Raw genomic sequence first — 24,095 nt, 5'->3', positions numbered from 1 at the left:
AAATCAGAGGAAAATAAAATAAAAATCTGTAAGACTTAACCATAAAATTGGAAATGGAAAAGATATCCTATTTCTGAAACCTCAAAATATACCTGAGGACAAGGAAGAAGATCATATTGAATGGACTATAGAACTGTTGGGTGAAATGTTAGAAATTGGAAAACACAAAATGAAAAGAGAAGCTGAAGGAAAAGGAAAGTGGGAGTTGTTTAATGAATATAAATGGGTTGAACTCCCCCTCAAAAATACTCTACCCAAATTGTCTTTCCTATTTCAAATAATACCCATAAAAACAGAGGAAAAATCCTTTGGTGACCTAAATACATTGACTTGGAAAGTTATTTGGAAAAGGAAGAAAGCCAGAGTTAGACTGAAGAAAATAGAAGATCTGACTTACCAGATGGACATCATATGAATAAACTTGTGTTCGAATATGGTTAAAAGAACAGATAATCTTTCGATATAAAAATATTTTTTATAATTAGAAAGATATGATTTATAATTAGGATAGGCCACTTCTTTATGATGGGAAATACAAAAATACTAGGATGGTTTGTATAAGTGGAGCTTTTGGTCACCCAAATGTAACTAACATGGAGAAAATTATAATTGATAAAGATGCTTTGAATACTAAAGGGAAATTAAAACTAAATAAGAGCTGGAAAAACAGGATATTGACTTAACAAGGGGACTTTAATTGCAAATACAACTAAGACATGAGTGGGTTAGAAGAGATGTTACAAACTGATACTATTTTTATTATGTATAATGCTATAAAATTATGATGAGGATGTGCGTACTTAACTTTGCATGTATTAATAGTAATAAGATTTGTATTTGTTCAGTGTTGGGAAGATGAAAACACCATTGGAAGAAGAGAGGATGTAGAAAACACCAGCCTGTATAGTATTGGACAGATCTATGTTGAGGAAGTTAATATGTATGACTGAGTAACAAATGGACGCAGACAATAAGTTGTTTACTAAGCACATATGACTTGTAATAACAGAAAATTAACATATATTTTTTTAAAAAGAACTAATGAGACATGATGTATGAAATGTATGAGGGAATTGTGGATGGGAGAAGACCTAAATGTATGTTACTGACAAAATCTAGTTACCCAATACTTCAACATGATGAAAAAGGAGCTCCAGAAGAGTGCAAGATATATCATCCAGAGGGGTACACACAAACACATAACTATACTTTTTTAAAAAATAATAATAATAAAACCCCAGTTTAATAAACAGCACAAATAATAATTGAAATATATTAATTTAAAATCAAATCACTGAAACATAAATTATCTTCTTAAAAAAGTAAATGCAAACTAAAACAACCAATTTAATTCAATTTTAAAAGTATAATCAAAACCACTCACAATGCCACAGTACAGTCAGAATTAATACAAATTTACTAATATTTTGATAAATCTCTGTAAAACAATTTTAAGCAAGAAGCATACAGAATCATATCATTCAATCTTATCTCTCTACTAATTAAGAGACATTTTAGAAGTACTGCTGACAGATTTTATTGAGTGAAAGCAAAGATAATCATCAACTTCTGTTGCAATATGATATTTAAAACCCCAGCTATAGTTATTTAGTCAAGTTGAAAAACATTTTTTTAAATTATATAGAAATTCAAGTTTATTTTTATCAAACATACAACTCTTTACATGACACCGATGTTGGCAGCCAGATATATATATATATATATATATATATATATATATATATATATATATATATATATATATATATATATATACACACACACACATACATATATATATATATATATATATATATATATATACACATACATATTTGTTTTCTGAGGTTTTCGCGGGTATTTGTATGTAGGTCTTTGGTTGTTCGGGTTTTCTCCCGCGTAAAATTGGAAGTGTCTTGGCGACGTTTCGACGAAGTCCCATTCGTCATCTTCAGGCTGGTGCTTTCAGCTTCGTGCTGTGAGCAGCAATGTGTGGTCTTAGCTGTTTATTCCTTTTAACTGCCAGTGGGGGTATGAACTGATTGGGTGGGAGCTTGGCTGTGTTCTGATTGGGTGGAGGTGTGTTCTGAATGGTTAGGGGCTTGGCTGTGCTCTGATTGGCTGGGGAAGTATTCTGTTTGGTTGTGCTCAGGTTAGTCTGAGTTGCAGAGGGGTTTAAGATTTTGGGCTGCCTTTCTATTTTCTGGCTTCGCGTTCGTGGTCGTGTCTCCTCTTCATGGAGGGTGTCAGTTTGCTTCATGAATGGATTGGAGGGGTTTAAAGTGGCTAATGATGCAGCTGTGGTCTGGCCACTTTAAACCCTTCCAATCCATACATGAAGCAAACTGACACCCTCCATGAAGAGTAGACACGACCATTGAATGCGAAGCCATTGAGCAGCACGAAGCTGAAAGCACCAGCCTGAAGATGACGAATGGGACTTCGTCGAAACGTCGCCAAGACACTTCTAATTTTACGTGGGAGAAAATCCAAACAACCAAAGACCTACATACAAATACCCGCGAAAACCTCAGAAAACAAATATATATATATATATTAAGAATGCCTATGAAGATTATATAGGATCATGAAAAAATTATTAATTCTTCAACTGTTGCTTGTAGTAAGCATGTGGCATATTAAAATATGAAAAATGTGTATTGAGTACAAGTATTACAGCCTCTGATAATTCTGTGCAAATTTCAGATATAAAGCAAAAAACTTCACCAGCAATTGCACTTATACCTTTAGGTAACTCTAATTACTGGCATTTTGAAGTAAAGTAAGTTTTATACTGGTTTATTCTTTATAATAAACATTCACTCTGACATAATGCAACCCTAGTTATATTTAACATTAAATTTGATCACCATTTTTCCATAGGCAATGTACAATCAGCATTTTGAATCAAAGTCCAAATCAATTCTGAATAAACAAAATTTACATTTTGTTTTGCATATATACTGCACTTGTACAGAAGAAGGATATAAAAAGAGTAAAAGTTATGATTAGCTTCAGACCATTGATTTTTTGTTTTATAGCTAAATATATATGACCTTCCAAACTGGTTTTGGTTCTAAGCTATTTGTTGACAATAATTAATATCAGCACTTACTTGTTTGTAGCTGCTTTTCTCTAGCTTTCAAATCATCGTACACGTGAGTGAAATGATTAGTAAAGGCAACAAGATCTGCTTCCAAAAACACTGGACACTGCTGGTTCTCTTTTAGTGCTTTGCCTTGTGCCTTCAGTTTTTCTATCTGAGGTTGAATGCTTGACAAGCGGACCACTTCATCCTGCCAAAAAGTGATATTGGTGAAATAAATTGTCTTTATGAACTGCTATTTATGCTGACATTTCAATTATAAATTTGTATGATTTTTATTTAATAGCAATATTGTATTCAATATTTGTTTTATAGAGGTACATTACTTATATTAACATCTAATACTCATCAGCTGCAAAACTGGATATATGCTTGTATATTGGGCTTCGAAATCCATACAGTTCTTTCATTATACATCAGATAATTGAAGTGTTCTTTTATAATTGGAATGTTGTTCTTAAATGAATTTTCTTAGGATTCATGAATGATAGGTAATAGACTGAACACGTACCCAAGGTAAAGTTATGTACTAATTATTTTTAACAGAATAACAAGAGTTGGGAGAGATCTTGGAGGTCTTCCAGTCCAATCCCCTGCTCAGTAGGAAACCCTATATCATTTTAGACAATGATTGTCAAATCTCTTAAAAACTTCCAGTGTTGGAGCACCCACAACTTCTGGAGGCAAGTCGTTGCACTAATTAATTGTTCTAACTGTCAGGAAATTTCTCCTTAATAATTGGTCTGACTTGTCTGCTGCTGCTAGTTTTGTTGGATCTTTCATTATCAGGAAGGTTTTGCCAGATTTAGCCAATCTTCAATTTCACCTCCTTGCAGTATTTTGCTAAACTGCTTGACAATGAGTAAGAGCAGACCAGACAGATATTTCAACCATGAAGCTCATCTTCAGCTGATGCTGACCAATTCTTGATTTTTTTTGCTCTTTTCTCCACAATTTCTGCTGTTATTACAAGTTCTTTAATTTCAACATTTTTTATTGTTAACTACCTTCTTTATTCAAGCTGCATTTTTGTTGTATTTTTTGTGTTGTCCCATAGTTGTGCCCAGAACTGCATTGTTTTTTCTTTGTCAAATCTTGACTTGTGCACTGCATTCTCTCCAGTGATGGATTGGTACAAATGTTTTTGTTTTGACTGAGATTGAAGATTATGCCAATAGTTTGCAATTTGGGCTTTGCATCTGCTAATCTTCTGTTATTTGTTGCTTTATTGTTTCCAGTACTTCCTTAATCTTCTTGTATCTAGGTGATATTTCTTGATTAGGTATTCTTGGTCTTCTTATTCTTCAGCTTCTTTTCTTTCATCTGTTCTAACTTGGTTGTATCTGATCTGAGAAGGTGGATCTTATTTTCCAGTCTGATGTTCTATTTCGTAGTGCGCTGTTTGTTTTTTTCTTGTTTGTTGATTTTGTATACACAGTATTCAGTTATAACTGCAGCTGTGCTGTACATTAGTTGGTTTGTTTCTTGCATGACCTAGTGCTTATATTTGAAATTACAACTTTGGCTGTTTCTTTGGAACCAGCTTCAATGCAGGAAACATTCTTCTGTTGTTTTTGTGCTGTCCTAGATGTTTCAATATTTCTTCTTTAGGTAGAGGGCTTTAATATTTCTGAGAAGAGAGCAGAGGAGAGGGTGCCTGGTTTGGGAATGAAAATGATTTAATAGTTATGCTAGCTTCCTTTAATACTGATTTCCCCTGGTTTGGCTGTGCAATATGAGTTACTTTGGCAAGGCTTCAATTTCTTTGCCCTAGTTAGACCTTTGCAGCTCTTCCAAGTCTGCTTTTATGAATGCTTTATTCCATACTATAAATCGACATTGATCTACTAGCCTCTTTTCTGCTATTTTTGATTCTGAATGTTGTTCTTTCCAGAAATGCTACATTCTGGTCTGTTATCCTCTTCTTGTTGGACTTGGTTTGTAATAAAAGTTCATAATTTCTTTGTTTTCAGTCTTGGTATATTTGCAATGGGTAAACAACTTTTCTTTTGATAGTCCTAAGTCCTATAGCCAATGGTCCCCAACGTTTCTGGCTTTGTGGACTGGCAACAGCAGTGAGGGGGAAGAGGGGATAGTTTTGTGCATGCATGCACTGCTTACACAAATGCAATCTCGCTTGCTCATGTGCTTACTCACCGCTTTCGCAGCCCAGTTCCCAATGGGCCACAACCTGGGGGGTTGAGGACCCCTGCTGTAGCCCATTTATCATAGTTGTCTAGGAACTCTAATACCTAATGTGGTCTTTTTTGACTTGGGCAATGATCAGTCCAGTATGAGTTTCTGTAAATTATGTTTTACTATATTATTTATGGGAAAAACACTTTTCATCTGGCTCCTCTAAGGGGACTGGCCCAGACTTGAATCTCTGACATGGTTCTCATGTTCCTCAAAGTACACACCCCACAACCATGCCAAAGTTCTGTTTCTGTAAATTGTAGTCTAGCTTCCAACTTGTTCAGTTCTGTCTATCAATTGAAGACAATTACAGATCTGTTATTTGCAATTATTTAATTCTTTATTCTATTTGAATTATTAATTTATCATATATGTTGTTGATATCAGTCTTTTGACAGTCCAGCTTTGCTTCTAGATCTTGTGGTGCTTCTTGAATTAATTTAGAAGATGGTCTTCTATTTTATGAAAATTCCTTTAAATTAATTCTTAATTTTAATTACTGAAATTCTTTAAAATGAAGCAGAAAAGTCCTTCTTCTGGTTTCGATTCTTCTCCTTCATACTTTTTTTTAAAGCAAAAAAGTAATTTTATGACTAAAATTTCTATTCATATCGAACCAAAATAAATTATAGCATTGATTAATAAATAAACAAACAATATTTAAATGATATAAAGTATGAGTAACAAATAATGAGAGAAAAGGATATAAAACAAGTTCTAATCATACTAAGCTGGTAAAAAAAATATAACTGGTTCACATTTTTTTTAAAAATGTGACATGTGACTTTCAAGTAAACATTCCTAATGTTGAAGCTCCCTCTGGTGGGTTAAAGAAAAAAAAAGGGAATTAAGGAAACAGGTCAAATTGTTCAAATCATTCAAAGAATATATTTTTTGTTAAAACAAGCAAAATATATTTAGAAGCAAATGTCTCCATTTGAATTCTCAGCTGTACAGTTGCATTAAAAAGGAGTTTTATATCAAAGAAATCTTTTTTAGAAAAAGCAAAATTATAAACATAAAAAAACTCTTTCCTTTGTTCAAATTAACTATCATTTTCAATAATTATCCTTGTCAGTAAAATATGCACTTCAAAGTTTTTATTGATACAAAAGGATGAAAACTTCAAGCAACAAAAATGAAATATATAAAAGTCAGCACAAAAAAATTAGTTATATAAGCAATGCTTATTCCAAAACTGGAAACAGAGTCATAAATCCTAGTCTGGAAAGTTTCAGCTGGAGATTCAGAAAGAAGCAATTAATAAATTCAGAGGTTATGATAAGAAAGAAAATTACATTAAATTAAAACCTGAAAGTGTGGGTGACTCTGACCAGTTTTACACTCCCGTGGTATAGAGAACAATCCTGAAGATTCTGTGGGTTCATCCCTCAGGAGAATTCCTCCAAGAAAAATGCTCTTCTGACAGATTCTTGGGAATCAATAGCCTAGAATGCCTTTTTCTTCAGTTAGAAAGGAGGAGAAGACAGCAGTGGTCTACTGTGAAAATCCACAGGGCCCCTAGTGAGTGGCCATCTTCAAATCTATTACATCATTAATATTTCGATGTGCAAAACCAAAGGATTAATTCAGCAATAAAAAGCTTTAAAAAGAGCTCCTTAATAACGGAAATAATAATTCAATCAAATTTGCTTGGCATCTGTAAATATATTAATAATGTTTCCCTAAGACATTATCCGCCTCTACAAACTTTTGGGAAGGTAAGGGCATAAATATTTAATATTGATATTTAAAATATCTCTCTTTCTCTCAAGGTAACATATAAATTTAGACTCTTAAATAGTATTTCATGTTTGTTTTAGTTTATTGATGGTTATTGCTTCCTAACAAAAATCGATAACAATTATGTGCTATGCTGATGGCACAATTCTTGATTTGCAAGCCCTCATGCTAAAAGTCAAAGTGCACAGTGAAAAAAAAAAAAAAACAGGACTAAAATTAAATACAAAGACGACCAAACTAATGACAACAGGTAGAACAACTAGCCTGAGTATTAACACTGAAGATATCAAAGTGTGGATAGCTTTTGTCTTTTGCGATTAACTATCAACAGTAAAGAAACCAGTAGTCAAGAGGTAACGCTGCAGACTAGCACTTTGTAGAATAGCTACTATATCAAAGATTTGAAAAACACATTCTATGCATACAAAGACCAGAATTGTGCAAGCCATGGAATTCTCCGTTACATTCTATGGAAACAAAAGTTGAAGTTTAAAGAATTGGGATAGGAAAAGTACTGATGACTTTGAACTTTGATGTTAAATAAGACACCTAAGGATATTGAGGACAATAAAACAAACTGATGGCTCATCGAACAATTTCAAGGTAAAGGCTCAAATTGTCCTTCTTTAGATACATTATACGAAGACCCAGCTCTAATGCTGGGAAAGGTAGAAGTTAAGTGACAATGAGGATGACCAACAGCAAGGTGAATTGATTGATTATAATGACAGCAGCATTGGGAAGCTTTAAAAAACAGATCAGAGAGTGATTGTCATGTGGAAAATCTATCCATCTAGGAATTGAAAATGACTTAGGAAACCAAACTCCTTTTTTTAAAAAAAAGTTTTAATTTGTAAAAATATTTTTACAAATATTTCTTAAATTTTATTTTTGCAATAAAAGATGAAAATAACCTTTATTATCATAACCACTATCATCAAAACTTTACAGCTATATGAATATGATGAATGATCTTGGGAGCTATGTGAGGCTAGTCATCACTGTATTTTACAAGAAAAACCAAATGTACAGGTATAGAATAGGGCAGTGGTGGAGAACCTATGGCACACATGCCAGAGGTGGCACTCAGAGTCCTCTCTGTTGGCATGCGCACCACTGCCAGCAGCAGGTGCATCAGGCTGCCACCACCACCCAGAGCAGGAGCTCCACCCAGCACAAAGGAGGCAAAGCGGCCGACTAGCAAGCTCGAGTAGAGGTGGTACAGCAGAAGTCACCAACCATTGTTGGACTGGAAGAAAAGGGAGGGAGAAGCATTTTGTATTGCAAATGGGGTGGGGCTAGTGCCTGCATGATATTCATTAGCCCTGCCCCATTCTTTCATGATGCAGTGCCTTGTATCTGTACCCCACAATGTGGCGGTGGCCGTTTTTGCAGCTTGCAGCACGGTGGCCCATTTTTGTGCCCCCGGTTTTTGTGTGCCAGAGGCAGCACTCAGAGGCGCCTCCCTGCCCCCCCCCCAGGCACTACAATGCTGATGCAACCCTGGCACTTTGTGATAAATAAATGGTTTTTGGGTTGCGGTTTGGGCACTCGGTCTCTAAAAGATTCGCCATCACTGGTATAGGGGGTACCTTGCTCAATAGTAGTAACTGTGAGAGGGATCTTGGAGTCCTAGTGGACAATCACTTAAATATGAGCCAGCAGTGTGCTGCAGCTGCCAAAAAAGCCAACACAATGCTAGGCTGCATTAAAGAGGGATAGAATCAAGATCACGTGAAGTATTAATACCACTTTACAATGCCTTGGTAAGGCCACACTTGGAATACTGCATCCAGTTTTGGTCACCATGATGTAAAAAAGATCTTGAATTCTAGAAAGAGTACAGAGAAGCGCAATAAAGATGATTAGGGGATTGGAGCTAAAACATATAAGGAATGGTTGCTGGAATTGGGTATGTCTAGTTTAATGAAGAAAAGGACTAGGTGGGACATAGCAGTGTTCCAATATCTCAGGGGCTGCCACAAAGAAGAGGGAGTCAAGCTATTCTCCAAAGCACCTGAAGGCAGGACAAGAAGCAACAGATGGAAACCAATCAAGGAGAGAAGCAACCTAGAACTAAGGAGAAGCTTCCTGATAGTTAGAACAATTAACCAGTGGATTAACCTGCCTCCAGAAGTGGTGAATGCTCCAACACTGGAAGTTTTTAAGAAGAGAATGGACAGCCATAGTTCCAAAATGGTATAGGATTTCCTGCCTGAGCAGGGGGTTGGACTAGATGACCTCCAAGGACCCTTCCAACTTTATTATTATTATTATTATTATTATTATTATTATTATTATTATTATTGTTGTTGTTGTTGTTGTTGTTGTTGTTGTTGTTGTTGTTATTGTTGTTGTTGTTTTTTACTTACTATTAAATATTATTTAAGTCCTTTTGCTACTATTCTTCAGTGAGTAGAAATTGAGATATATTAAAACATTCTACTCCATTAATGACAATTTAAACACCATAAGAAAATTCATAATCACAACTTTCCTTTTTGCCTTTCATTTGATTTTACATGTACAACAGAAATGTTTCCATGTATTCACTCCAGGCTACTATAGCCTAATTCCCACCCAGTAGTTTTAAATGTGCTTCAGTTACTCATATGTAACATGTACAGCTCCTGGCAATGATCAAAACGTTCTTCAAACATTTGTATCTTGGCAGTTTCGTATGTGAACAAGCTCATATATCTTTTTCTCCCTTTTATAAGATTATCAACACAAGTGAATGTCATAGATGCTTTCATGAAGGACATAATGAAATAATGAAACAATATGTGTGCAACAGAATACCACAAAGATTAGGACAGAATTTCTAACCTTACACCTATCTAACTGTGCTTTCACTGCATCAGGATCTGCTGCTGCTGGTAAGAGCTGTGCTTTCATCCAATTTTCAACAGTAATTACTGTCTGCTCCAATTGTTGCAGCTGAGAGTGGAAGGCAATGATGTTGTTTTGGTACTCCAGCCATGCCAGTCTTTCACTCAGTAACTGACAGAACTCAATCCACCGGTTGTTCAACTGCTCTGAAGCCTGTTTGATGTTGTCGGCATTAAGCCCATCTGAAAAAAAAGGAAGGAAAGAGTTGAGCACATTTATTTTTAGTTTATTGTGAACACAGAAAAGTAAAGAAAGACATTTAATAACTCTGTATCTGAATTAGAGGATTCATTAAAAAGAACAAAATTTATCATTACAAAAATGATACATACATACACACCAAGCCCGGAGATCAAACCAATAGCCCAGCTACCAACACAAACTATTAGTATTCAAACACATCACACACACACACACACACACACACACACACACACACGTATACACACACACACACACACAAACTGTGTGTGTGTATGTATGTGAGTACATAAAACAAGCATTCCCATATTTAGGAGGAAAATGGAAAATAAGGCCATAAGATATCACATATTACCTACGTAAAGGTACTTCAGCTTAATTTAAAATTTAACATACCATATAAATTAAAATATGATTGACACATTCATACTTACAAACCATTAATCAAATGACTCAGAGACAGAACATCAAATAGGAAACAGATTCAACAAAAAGCTCATGCATCCAAATAAAAACCATTCCTGATCATGGGATCCCAACAAGGAACAATAAATGGTTTGTAACAGAATAAATGCTGACATATCAGAAGCCCTCTGGTGATATCTATAAGAGCTGGCTAGGTATTAAGGGTCTGAAGGACAATTTCAAAATCTTTTGGTTTAAAAAGCTGTGTTACATTTGATGTGAATTCATACATTCTACACCTGTGTATCTCTAAATACAGCCATTAAACAGTGAACAGTCATAAAAGAATATTCCAAAACATTAGTATCCTATAAAAGATTTGAGGAAGTTCACCCACTTTTTCATTAGCAAAAGGCATTTGATCCAACAAATAGTGTAACACTATAATTTCATAATTAGCACAAATTTTATTATATAATGAGCTTAATTTTATTTTACATTTTAACAATGAGTCCTTTATAAATTCCAGATTTGGGAAAGGACCTGCCTCCACTGTTAACCATGTAGATAACTGCTACATCAGAATTATCTACATAATTAATTATAATATATTACCTCAGAATTAGTTATAATTCTGAGGTAATATATTATAATTTTGAGGTTAATGGCTCATAAATTGTTTTCCACTTTATATTCAAAACAATCCCTTATACTGGAAGTGTATAAATACATTTTATTCCACAGGACGAGAGATCAGTATCCAAAGTGCCTTATTCATTTTATTACTACATCCTGTGCATAACAAACAATTGTTAATTGTTCACTAGCTTATTTGTGAATCATATTATTACTATACATTCAGTATAGAACAATGTGATTAAAGCTGACTTATGCTGTTTTTAGTGACAACATAGAATGAATCGTGATACCTCATGTGTATATGGCAAATTAATTTAATATTTAGTATGGTGCTTCTCAATATAATCAGTTCAAAGAACCTTTATTTGAAAAACAACAACTTGCTCTAAATGAGCTACACTGATTTCAGTAAGCAGATAATTTGGCAATATGCCCTAGGCATAATTGCAAATGTGATTAGCCTAATGTTTTTCCTTACTAGGAAGTGTTTGGAGAAAGATTCCCAGAATTTCTATTGAGCAGACTTGCAAATCAGACAAATTTGCCAGAAACTGTTATTGAATCATTCAGTGGAAGAAATTTCATTTTATTTATACTGCATTGTATTGGTTTGGATTTGTTGGAGTTAGGTATGTCCAGCCTATCAAAGAGAAGGATTGGAGGCACATGATAACTGTCTTCCAGTATTTGAGAGACTGTTATTGAGAAGACGGTTTGACTTATTCTCCAAAGCAGATAGGGCAGGACAAGAAATATTATTTATAATTTTTATTTACAAAATTTATGGCTGGCCATCTTACTATAGGGTAACTCTGACCTGCTTACAGTTACATCTTAGTTATTAATCAGTCACCTCCATTGTGCTGATCCCCCACTGGGGCCCCAAGCAGATTGGCACAGCCACGATTTTAGGTGCTTACAAAAAGATAGGAGGGTTTGCATCATAGTGAAGCAGATTCAGGAAGGCAGGGCTCTGCCTTCTGCACCCGATTTTGCCCTGCCGGGGCCCCTAAAAGTGCCTAAAGTCCCCCCAAAGAGGCGATGAAGAAGGAGGGGTGTCTCATCAATCATGGAGAGATGGTGGTCTTTCCGTTTGATCCAAGGAAAGTCCTCCAAACCAGCAGGGGAAAGACTGGCTACATTCTTGTGGCCAGCCATTAGCCACTGACAACCGAAGATAAAAAGCACCAATTAGCAGATCATAAACAGCATGTTTGGAACTGGGTGAGAATATTGATCCTTTCTTTATTATTCTACAACTGAACTTCCTGGGAAAGGCTTCCAAGAAGCTAATAACCTCTGAACGTGAGAAGGAAGGGGACTATAGCCCCACCCTTCCAGAGGAATGGAAGTGGCATTTTAATTTCTTTTATGGGGGACAGAAATATATAATACTGAAGTGGAAGTAACAAAAAGTTACAGTTTTGATAAATTTAAGAATTGAGATAACTGTTAAGATTTTTTCTTTGAAAAAAAACATTGAGGTGAAATATGAGAAATCAACCCTTTGTCTTAAGACTGGAAAATGGATTTTGAATGACATCTAGTGGTGGATTTGAGTATAGCACTACAACTAGTTTCCTGGCTGCTTGGTGACTCCTAGCTTAATGGAGAACAGCTGGCAATAAAGGAAAATAAAGGCATTCTTATCACCCTGACCTTCTTGGACTATAAACACCTACTGAGCTTGGACTTTTAAACTCAAGAACTATTGAGAAAGAAAGAAAAAATTGACTTTTGACTACATCTGGCTGGGAGAGACCTTTAAACTGTTTTCAAGGTGGTTGAACATTTTGAACACTTTGAATATTGTGGATTACAACCTTGCCTGACAACAATACTTGGAGGTGTGAGACAAAGGATCACTAAAAAAGATTATTTGGAGGGGGGAAATAAAATGGATGTTTTACACTCAGCTAAAAGTGGTAAAAAATTTACATTGCTCCATTTGAAGCCCCCACCCTAGCTAACCAAGGATCTCCAGGAATGATGCCAAGAAAAAATAAACACCTTTCAGAAGGAAATACACTCTGTGCTACAACTAATCCACCAAACAATTGTTGAACACAAAGAGGACACAAAAAGAAACCATAATGAGACTAAAAACAATTTAGCTAACATAAATGAGTAAATCTTCAAATTAAATCTACAATTAGAAAATTCCCAGACAATGACTACAAAGTATTAACAACAACAACAACAACAAAAAAAAAAAAACAGAAATCAGAAGATGAAGCAGAGGAAATTAAAAGAATGGATGACCCTTAGATATAATTAGATTTTCATAATGAAAGATATGATTTAGAATTAAAATAGCACTTTTTTTCTTTTTTTGATATAGAAAATATGAAATAAGAGGACGGCTGGTATGAATAAAATTCTTAGCTATATAAATGTAATTAATATTGAGAAAATCGTAACTGACAAAGATATTTCAAATATTGAACCTTTAACCAGAGTATGAAAACAGGATATTGATTTATGAATTGATATTATTGTTATTTGTATAACATTAATAAAATATGATGAGGATGTTTATATTTAACTTTGTATGCATCAACAGTACCAAGAATTGTAATTGTATAATGAGGGAAAAACAGAAAAAAATATGGGAAAGAGATCAGGGAAAAAATACTGGATTGTGCAGCACTGAACAGATTTATATTGAAGAAGTTAATGTTAAATATGTGAATTTACCATTGTTTACCAAGCACTAAAGATTGTAATTGTTAAAAATCAATAAAACATTAAAAAAAAAACTAACAAAAATATAGGAGGGTTGTGGCCAACCTCACAACAGAGGGCAAGACATTTCAGAAGGCAGGAGCAACAGCAGAGAAGACCCTCCTCCTGGACCCCACCATCTGGAATACTTAGGCTGATGGGACCCATAGCATGCCTCCTCTGCCAGAATGAGTGGCACAGGCCAGTCCCAGTGGGGTGAGACAGTCCCTCAAGTAACTTGGATCCATGCCATGAAGGGCTTTAAAGGTGATCACCAACATCTTGAATTGCACCCAGAAGCAGATTGGTAACCAGTGCAGCTCTTGGAGCAGTAGTGTTACAGGGGCCATCCTTGGGGCCCCCAAAATTACCCATGCTGCCACATTCTGCACCAGCTATAGCTTCTGAATGCTCTTCAAGGAGTTGTGAGTCCAGGAGAACCCCCACGTTGCAGATTGGGTCTTTCTGGGGCAGTGCCATCCCATCCAGATCTCAGTCTCAGACCGCAGAGCCCACATACTGGGTTAAGAACAAGAGGTTAAGGAGAAATCCAACCTAGAAGGATACACTTTTTGACAGTGAGAACAATTAATCAATGGAATAGCTTGTCTCCAGAAGCTGTGGGTGCTTAAGATATTAAAAAACAGATTGGATAACCATTTGACCAGTGTAGTATAAGGTCTCTTGCCTTGAGCAAGGGGGTGGACTAGAAGACCTCCAAGTCCTATGATTAAATTATCATTAGATTAGATTACCATTTATTTTTCTTCTCTTATAATAATAGCAATGAATTATGTGTTTGTATTGTGTTAACATATCAGATACAAAAAACCAGGACTGCCTGTGAAGGTCCAATTAAATTGATTTAGTGCTAAAAAGGCTATGCACAGGAATCTTTTCAACTAACTGTTAGCACATGCTTGGTGCTAGCTAGATGACGGTCAATGGAATTCAAGGGGGGGTTGGACTTAGTCCCCTTGTGGCTACCTAGAGATTCTAGGCTTATAGCTCCACTTCCAAGTCTGGATTAATATTTATTTTTGTGTGAAAGAAACTAAATGCTCTAGAAAGATTTTTAAAAAGATCACAAATAAATGGCCTAGAAAAGATAAAACAAACAAATCATACTAAAATATCTGATCAAAAGCTGGCATGAGTCTTTAAATGCTAGGGGACCACATTCCAGTATTTTCAATATCAGTAGAAAAATGCACAAAATTGGGAGAGCACAGGTGTAAATAATAAACATGCTTAAAAATGACTACAGATGAGTAGAAAGAAAAAGAGAGGCAAATAACTTTTTTTAAAAAAAAACAACCCTAAAAAATAATAAAATGAATATACAATACACTATAAGCCATGAAGACAGAACTACAAATTATATAAAACCATCATGTAGTCAGACGAACACACTTTCAAAATAAGAAAAAAATGAAGCAAAGTGAAGAATAAATATTCTGAGTTTATTTAAATAATTTCCAAAATTTTATCTATTTTAAAAAATGAAATTCTAATTCATTTTAGTCCAATACTAAGATGCAACACAGTGAGTATATGAGGAAGAACGGCATCTTGTTAATCTTGTTAAAGGTGGACTGTATTGGAAATATTTTGAACCACACTTTAATTGTGGTGGTAAATTCCTAATGTTTTTGCTAATTAAAATTTAACATATAGAATAAATTTATAAAAAGAAACACTAAGCTGTTTTAATCTTCATAAGATGATTCACTAATAGAATTCCTATGATATAATCCTATGTTTTTATAAAACCACTAAGAAAGTTATATAAATCCACTGCCATGTAATTACCATTCACCATCTGTTCCACGAGGGCCTCAGATGATCTATTGGCATCTTGAAGTTTCCTGTACTTGTCAGGTTTTTCTCTTTCTATGATCTGTAACATGATGAAAAAGTTGAACAATTCACATGAAACACTTTTCAAAATTTGGACAACAGAAGCCTTGATTAGATAAATTACTTTTAAAAGTGATAGTGTTGTCTTCTATCCTTTATAAATCTGAAAAATATTGCTATATTTAAATATTCATGATATTTCAGTCCATACAAACTAAGATTATTCCTCATTTATCTAAATTTCCACCTTTTTGCCTGGTTAATCAGTTTCTGCAAATTAGTCAAATATGAAATATTTAATGACTCCTTTAAATGTCCCTTTTATTAATCTGTTTTGAAGCAGTAATTATACTTAACTTAAGCACCAGTAATAAACTATTACTGAAACCATTGCTTCCTCCATATAGTAATAGCTTATAACTTTTATTATTAAATGCAACATGTTGCTGCTTTGCATTTGTTGCATCTAATTCATACTACATCTACCTGCACTTTAACCCCATGAGTACTGTATGAATATTTTATAAATAACTGATGGGAGGATAGACATTGCATAGCTATGGAAATCCTTTAAAACAAGGTTCTCAGCACATGCAAGTGCATATCAGTACCCCTCTCTCCAAATTATTAAAAACTCAGCATTCAGAAATTGCCCCGTTCTGCTTCCAGTTACAAGGGCATGGATTGTCCTTAAACATGCAGAAAGATCTGCAAGCCACTGGAAAACAATTGCACAAATTTGGAAAGGATCATTTGGAAAATTTGAAAAGGATTGCACAATTTTGTTTAATTTGCACAAATTTGGAAACTGTTATAATAATTCCTTTTTTCAAAAAAAAGAAAAAAATGCACAGCCCTCGGGTACAACTTACAATTGATGGATGAATGAGAAATAAATTATATAGAAAATGCATTTTTTAAAAAGGTTGGACTTTTCTAACATAAGATAGTTCAAAAATGTGTACGTGGAAATGTACACTTTTCATAATTTCACACTATAATTAATGGTAAACATATTACTGCACAGAATTTTAAAATTCTATTTAAAAGTAAACTGGATAAAGATAGTATACTATAAAATATGTAGGCAAAAAAACCTGTTCAATTCCTGCGACAAGCATCTAGCGACATATAAGGTTTTGGTTCAGCAAATTTCTCATAAGTTCTCTTCCTGCAACAAAGTCTTCAGACTAGGTATTGGTCCTTAATCCCCATCATTCACCTGTATTTGCATTTGCATAATTGCAAAAATAGCAATTGGCTCAACAAACAACTGCTGTAGGTTCTGGACTTCACAGAAACCTTTACTCAAGTTCAAACAATTGCAAATAAATCATTCTTTTAGAGTTCTCACAGGATGTGCAGAAGTCAGGAAGACTGCTGGCACTGCATGTATGACCATGTCCTTTATAAAAGCCTTCTACATGTTTAGGACTTCTTTTTAGGTTTTGTAAAGCAGAAAGGCAAAATATGAAAAAATAGAATCTATATAGATTTTGCAGGGGGGGAATTCTGAAGTGGAGTTATAGTTGTATTATGGATAAAGAATTATTCTCAGTTGAAGTTCCTTTCTTGATATAACTTAATGTAACATGTTATATTTCTTGATGTGTATATTCAAATAAACATAGATACATACATACTGTTTAGCAATCCATATGACTAAAAATATTGATCTAAACTTCTAACTTGCAGTATATTTTTTACTGACTGTTCTCAAAGAATATGAATTAAAAAATAGTTGTAGGTACGTAAGTAAAAATTGTGTAATACCGAATTGTAGATTTATGTGCAACATGGACAGATGATATTAGAAACTAACCACTTGAACTTTTTAGGGCTGTTCATAACAAAAGATAACTGCAGTGTCAAAGACAATTATATAGCTTTCCAAGGAATATTCTCCAAGTTCCAAATTAGAGGTGAAATCCCAGAAAAATAGAAAAAGGTTTTCTGAGTATCTTCCAAGAAATGTCATACATATGTAGGACTGTTTCTGAAATAAGCTAAAGTTAATTTCTCCATTACTAACTTAATATAGTTTTCAAAACAAAATTCCTACAATTTTGCAGAGGAAAAAAATGTATGCCAAAGGGGAAAAGGTTTTAAAATGGGACAATTAAAAGGAATACTGAAAGCTGAGCATTTCAAAAAATGCATATTAATATGACTCATTAATCTTATCTAGGCATTTTATATTTTATAAAGGTCTTCTGCCTGTAAACATTTTTATTCAAATGTCACACTGACAAGTTATAATCTCTCTCAAAGCAAGGCATATAAATATATGACATTATTGACTTTTGTGAATCCAGGCTTTATATTTTATAGCAGTCACTGAATACACCTAGTTGCATTATTTATATTTTAGGGCAGGATGATAGCAAATTAAAGAATAAGAACATTTAAGCATACTTTATCAATATATTTCAAATTGAAACTAACCTACAGCCATTTATTAAATACGGAAATATACTGTAAATCTTATAAAACAGTAAAAAAGAAGCTGATAACATACCATGTTTCCCTGAAAATAAGACCTGTTCTTGTATTTTTTTTTTTGCCTCCAAAAGAGGCAGTAGGTTTTATTTTGGGGGATGTCTTTTTTCCTGACATTTACCTCACCTCGTGGTGGCAACACCAACAGCCCTGTCCAGCAGGAGGCCATATGGCTGCTGGCCCACTTCTGCAACTGCTGCAGCCACTCGTGGCAGGTGGCTGCATGGCCTGCTGTGCCATGCTGCCACCACGAGGCAAGGCAGATGGGGGAGGGGGTGGAGCTGCCCCAAGTGCCCCATAGGCACCCACACACTTTCCCCCTGAACAGAGATCTGACAGAGACTGGAAGCTCTGTCTGCTTGCGAATGGGGTGCTTGGAGACAGAGCGATTAGTTCTGTCTCCAAGCACCCCATTCACAAGCAGACAGAGCTTCCAGTCTCTGTCAGATCTCTGTTCAGGGGAAAAGTGTCTGGGTGCCTATGGGGTGTTTGGAAACTAAGCAAATCGCTCCATTTCCAAGCACCCCATAGTTGCCCAAACACTTCACCCTGCCTCTGCATACAGACTTACCTGCTCTGTGCCAAGAGGCCAGCAGGCTGGGGCTGCTGCCAGACACTGTCAACCCTCATGCACTTGGAGCCGCTTATGCAGGCCACAACCATCCACCCGGGCTTATTTTGGGGGTAGGACTTATATCAGGCCCATCCCAAAAAATCAGGCTAGGGCTTATTTTTGGGGTGGGTCTTATTTTCAGGGAAACACAGTACTATTCTACAAACATTATATAAATTAAGTAAATAATTTTTGCCCCTTACATTAACTTTTTCTCTGAGATCAGATAGGTTTCCTTCTTTTCTATATATTGCAAACTCAGGACTCTGTAGTACAGCTTCTGAGCGAGTCATCCAACTGTGAAGTTCTGTTGTATCAACATCAAATCTAAGATAAGAAGAAAAAAGCTGTGTTTTGTTGTTCTTGTTTTATAGAAAGTAATAGTAGCCAAACAACCCTTTGACTAAAAACCAGGATACAAATTGAATTAACAGCACAACAATGAGAGCAAGATGTTAAAATAATAAAAAAAGATTTAAAACTATGTGATAAGCAAGAAGCTTTCCATATTTCTATTTTAAGTAAATTTGTCAAAATAGGGTATAATTTTGTTCAAAAATCTAAATTGCATATAAAGCAAATTCAACTCTAAATGATACCCTGTATTCCATGCATATTTAAAATATTATTTGAGTTGACATAAGGAACCAAGGGTAATATATGATGCAGAACAGTGATATGATAAAAGCAAATACATTTACAGACAGAAATATATGTACAAATAATATGAACACTTAGATACAAATTAACTTTTTTCTTTTTCTTCTTTCAGATTTTTAATTTTTGTAGCTTATTTTTTAATCTGTGCCTTATATAATGTTGCTTAAAGAAATAGTGTAATGGGCATGAATACATATGTAAAATGTAAATACATATGTTAATGTAAAAATAATATATAAAGTATGGCTTTGTAAAGATGTCAACAATGCTCATGATGTTTGTTTATTAAAACAAAGTAATTTTATTTGGAAGTATATCTGTCTAACAATTTTAGATCAGCATACATACATTGAGAAAAAAAAATAATATAATGCCTCTGTTCTAGAGAATAGAAAGATTATATGAAATAACCAGATTGTATCTAGTACACCAGTTCTGCAGATTGTCTCTTGAATAAATCAATAAAGTCTACAGATTTTAGTATGTTAGTCCTTGTAGGCTTGATCTCAGCCTGATTTACAGGGATTTCTTGATACTTGTCCAATTATGACTCAGTAAATTAACATTCATTTTTGCAGGTAGAATATTTTGTCCTCTTAAAAGAGGTGGTGGTAATACTCTTGCTTATCTTTTGTCCAAGCTGTTTTCTATTAGCTGTTTCTATTTCACATTTAGTAAGCTAGTGAAGAGTGTGGTAGCTTTGATCTACAGGACATGTAGATAATGAGCTTTGATTTAGATGTGGATTTGGCATAATATAATTTTATTACCCTAATGCTTGATTTATAGCGGAGGCAAGAAAGAGGTAATGGGATATCTCTGAGTCTTTTGGTAGTGTTGCCAATGAATCTTCTTGGGCACTTGTAGAATTGTTGCTGCTTTTCTTTCTGTTCCTATTTCTCTCATTCCTGTCAAAAGATGTATCTAAGAAACTTCTGCTCCTCAGAGTTGTTCCTAATATTAGGGGCACAATTTGGGATAAAAGCCTGTTCTCACTGGAGATGTATTTTTCCCTAAAGACCAGATTGCTGTGAGGGGGTCCCTGGAATTCTCCTTTAATGATGAACAGCCAGAGATTATCAGGAAATGGAGAGGGGGTTATTGTTTTTTGAGTGATAGATGATAAACCTGTACAGCAATACAAAATTATTAATGTTATACAATTAATGTATTATTGCAATACATAATTTGCAGAAACTTAAAAATAGTGTAGTAGGGGCAAGCTGATCCAAAATGTAGAATTATGGAGAATGAGTAGTTCTTGCTAACATCCTACATCATCTATACATTATAATAAGATTGATTTCAAAGCCAAATCCAGGTGTTTATAGCCCTAAGCAACTTAGAATCAAGATTTTAGGACTGCCTATTTCCACACAGATGACAAAATGTGATCTACTGGAGAAGGAAATGGCAAACCACTCCAGTATCTTTGCCATGAAAACCCAACGGACAGTACTAAAAGGCAAAAAGATATGACGTTGGAAGATGAGCCCCTCAGGTTGGAAGGTGTCCAATATGCTACTGGGGAAGAGCAGAAGGCTAGTACTAGTAGCGCCAGAAAGAATGAAGCGACTGGGCCAAAGCCGAAAGGACGCTCAGCTATGGATATATCTGGTGGAGAAAGGAAAGTCCGATGCTGTAAAGATTTTTTCTCCATAAGAACCTGGAATGTAAGATCCATGAATCAAAGCAAGCTAGACGTAGTCAAAAAAGAGATGACAAGACTGAACATCGACATCTTAGGAATCAGCGAACTAAAATGGACAGGAATGGGTGAATTTAACTCAGATGACCATCAGGTATACTACTGTGGACAAGAATCCCTCAGAAGAAATGGAGTAGCCTTCATAGTCAATAAAAGAATAGGAAAAGCAATACTGGGATACAATCCCCAAAATGACAGAATGATCTCAATTCGAATCCAAGACAAACCATTCAATATCACAATAGTCCAAATCTATGCCCCAACCACTGGTGCTGAAGAGGATGAAATTGACCGGTTCTATGAAGCCCTACAGCACCTTTTGAATTAACACCAAAAATGATGTCCTTATCATCATGGGGGATTGGAATGCTAAGGTAGGAAGCCAAAAGATAACCAGAATAACAGGCAAGTTTGGCCTTGGAGTACAAAATGAAGCAGGGCACAGGCTGATAGAATTTTGTCAAGAGAATACAATGGTCATAACAAACACTCTTTTCCAACAACCCAAGAGACGGCTCTACACATGGACATCACCAGATGGTCAACATAGAAATCAGACTGACTATGTGCTCTGCAGCCAAAGATGGAGAAGCACTATACAGTCAGTAAAAACAAGACCAGGAGCTGACTGTGGCTCAGATCATGAGCTTCTTGTTGCAAAATTTAGGCTTAAATTGAAAAAAGTAGGGGAAAGCACTAGGCCACTCAGGTATGAACTAAATCATATCCCTGATGAATATACAGTAGGGGTGACAAATAGATTTAAGGAATTAGTTCTGATAGACAGAACTATGGATGGAAGTTCGCAACATTGTACAAGAGGTAGCAACTAAAACCATCCCAAAGAAAAAGAAATGCAAGAAAGCAAAATGGCTGTCTGAGGAAGCTTTGCAAATAGCTGAGGAAAGAAGGGAAGTGAAAGTCAAAGGAGAAAGAGAAAGATACACCCAATTGAATGCAGAATTCCAGAGAGTAGCTAGAAGAGATAAGAATGCCTTCTTAAATGAACAGTGCAAAGAAATAGAAGAAAAAAACAGAATAGGGAGGACCAGAGATCTCTTCAAGAAAATTGGAGATATGAAGCGAACGTTTCATGCAAAGATGGGCATGATAAAGGACCAAAATGGCAAGGACCTAACAGAGGCAGAAGAGATTAAGAAGAGATGGCAAAACTACACAGAAGAACTATACAAGAATGAGCTTAACATCCCAGATAACCACAATGAGATGGTCACTGACCTCGAACCAGACATCCTAGAATGTGAAGTGAAATGGGTCTTAGAAAATCTGAGCAACAACAAAGCTAGTGGAGGTGACAGTATTCCAGCTGAGCTATTTAAAATCTTAAAAGACGATGCAGTAAAAGTGCTACACTCAATTTGCCAGCAAATTTGGAAAACTCAACAGTGGCCACAGGATTGGAAAAGGTCAGTTTACATTCCAATTCCAAAGAAAGGCAATGCCAAAGAATGTTCAAACTATCGCACCATTGCATTCATTTCACATGCTAGTAAATTATGCTTAAAATCTTACAAGCTAGACTCCAGCAGTATGTGGATTGAGAACTACCAGAAGTACAGGCAGGATTTCGAAGAGGCAGAGGAACTAGAGATCAAATTGCCAACATACGCTGGATCATGGAGAAAGCTAGGGAGTTCCAGAAAAACATCTACTTCTGTTTCATTGACTATGCTAAAGCCTTTGATTGTGTGGATCACAACAAATTGTGGCAAGTTCTTAAAGAGATGGGAGTACCAGACCATCTCATTTGTCTCTTGAGAAACCTATATGCGGGTCAAGAAGCAACAGTGAGAACCGAACACGGAACCACTGATTGGTTCAAAATTGGAAAAGGAGTCCGGCAAGGCTGTATACTGTCACCCTGCCTATTTAACTTATATGCAGAGCACATCATGAGAAAGGCAGGGCTAGATGAATCAAAAGTTGGAATTAAGATTGCCGGGAGAAATATCAACAACCTAAGATATGCAGATGATACCACTCTAATGGCAGAAAGTGAAGAGGAACTAAAGAGCCTCTTGATGCGGGTGAAGAAGGAGAGTGCAAAAGTTGGCTTGAAACTCAACATTAAGAAAACCAAAATCATGGCATCCGGCCCTCTCAATTCCTGGCAAATAGATGGGGAAGAAATGGAGGTAGTGACAGATTTTATTTTTATGGGCTCAAAGATCACCACAGATGGGGACTGCAGTCAAGAAATTAAAAGACGCTTGCTCCTGGGGAGGAAAGCTATGGCAAATCTAGACAGCATACTAAAAAGCAGAGACATCACCCTGCCAACAAAAGTGCGTATAGTCCAGGCCATGGTTTTCCCAGTTGCAATGTATGGCTGTGAAAGTTGGACTATAAGAAAGGCTGAGCGCAAAAGAATTGAGGCCTTTGAACTATGGTGCTGGAGAAGACTCCTGCGAGTCCCTTGGACTGCAAGGCGTTCAAACCGGTCAGTCCTAGAAGAGATCAACCCCGACTGCTCTTTAGAAGGCCAGATCCTGAAGTTGAAACTCAAATACTTTGGCCACCTAATGAGAAGGAAGGACTCACTGGAGAAGGGCCTAATGCTGGGAAAGATTGAGGGCAATAGAAGAAGGGGACGACAGAGAATGAGATGGCTGGATGGAGTCACTGAAGCAGTAGGTGTGAACTTAAATGGACTCCAGAAGATGGTAGAGGAGAGGAAGACCTGGAGGAACACTGTCCATGGGGTCGCGATGGGTCGGACACGACTTCGCAATTAACAACAACAACAATTTCCACACAGTAATCCTACATTCTTAGAACATTGATAAAGCAGCTATTATAGGACTTGATGCACATAAATATTATCATGC

General features: G+C 35.6%; 1 protein-coding gene across 9 annotated transcripts in view; it reads right to left on the bottom strand.

Annotated features, from left to right (window-relative positions):
* Positions 1-24,095, bottom strand: part of DMD (dystrophin) — a 962,852-nt gene that overhangs the window by 496,292 nt on the left and 442,465 nt on the right. For all 9 annotated transcript variants that reach the window (XR_005555060.1, XM_039329649.1, XM_039329655.1 and 6 more), the window contains exons 17-20: positions 19,082-19,205; positions 15,719-15,806; positions 9,875-10,119; positions 3,116-3,296 (exon numbers count right to left, since the gene is read on the bottom strand). Coding sequence is in view for 8 of the 9 variants with exons in the window: in XM_039329649.1 (XP_039185583.1) it covers positions 3,116-3,296; positions 9,875-10,119; positions 15,719-15,806; positions 19,082-19,205 (638 nt within the window). In the remaining variant the exon portion in view is untranslated. The remainder of the gene's footprint in view (positions 1-3,115; positions 3,297-9,874; positions 10,120-15,718; positions 15,807-19,081; positions 19,206-24,095) is intronic.

Source organism: Crotalus tigris, unplaced genomic scaffold (genome assembly GCF_016545835.1).
Source record: "Crotalus tigris isolate CLP2741 ecotype Arizona unplaced genomic scaffold, ASM1654583v1 scf7180000024401.5802323, whole genome shotgun sequence".
In the NCBI taxonomy this organism is placed as follows: Eukaryota; Metazoa; Chordata; class Lepidosauria; order Squamata; family Viperidae; genus Crotalus; species Crotalus tigris.
This window is presented reverse-complemented; position numbering and strand designations above follow the sequence as displayed.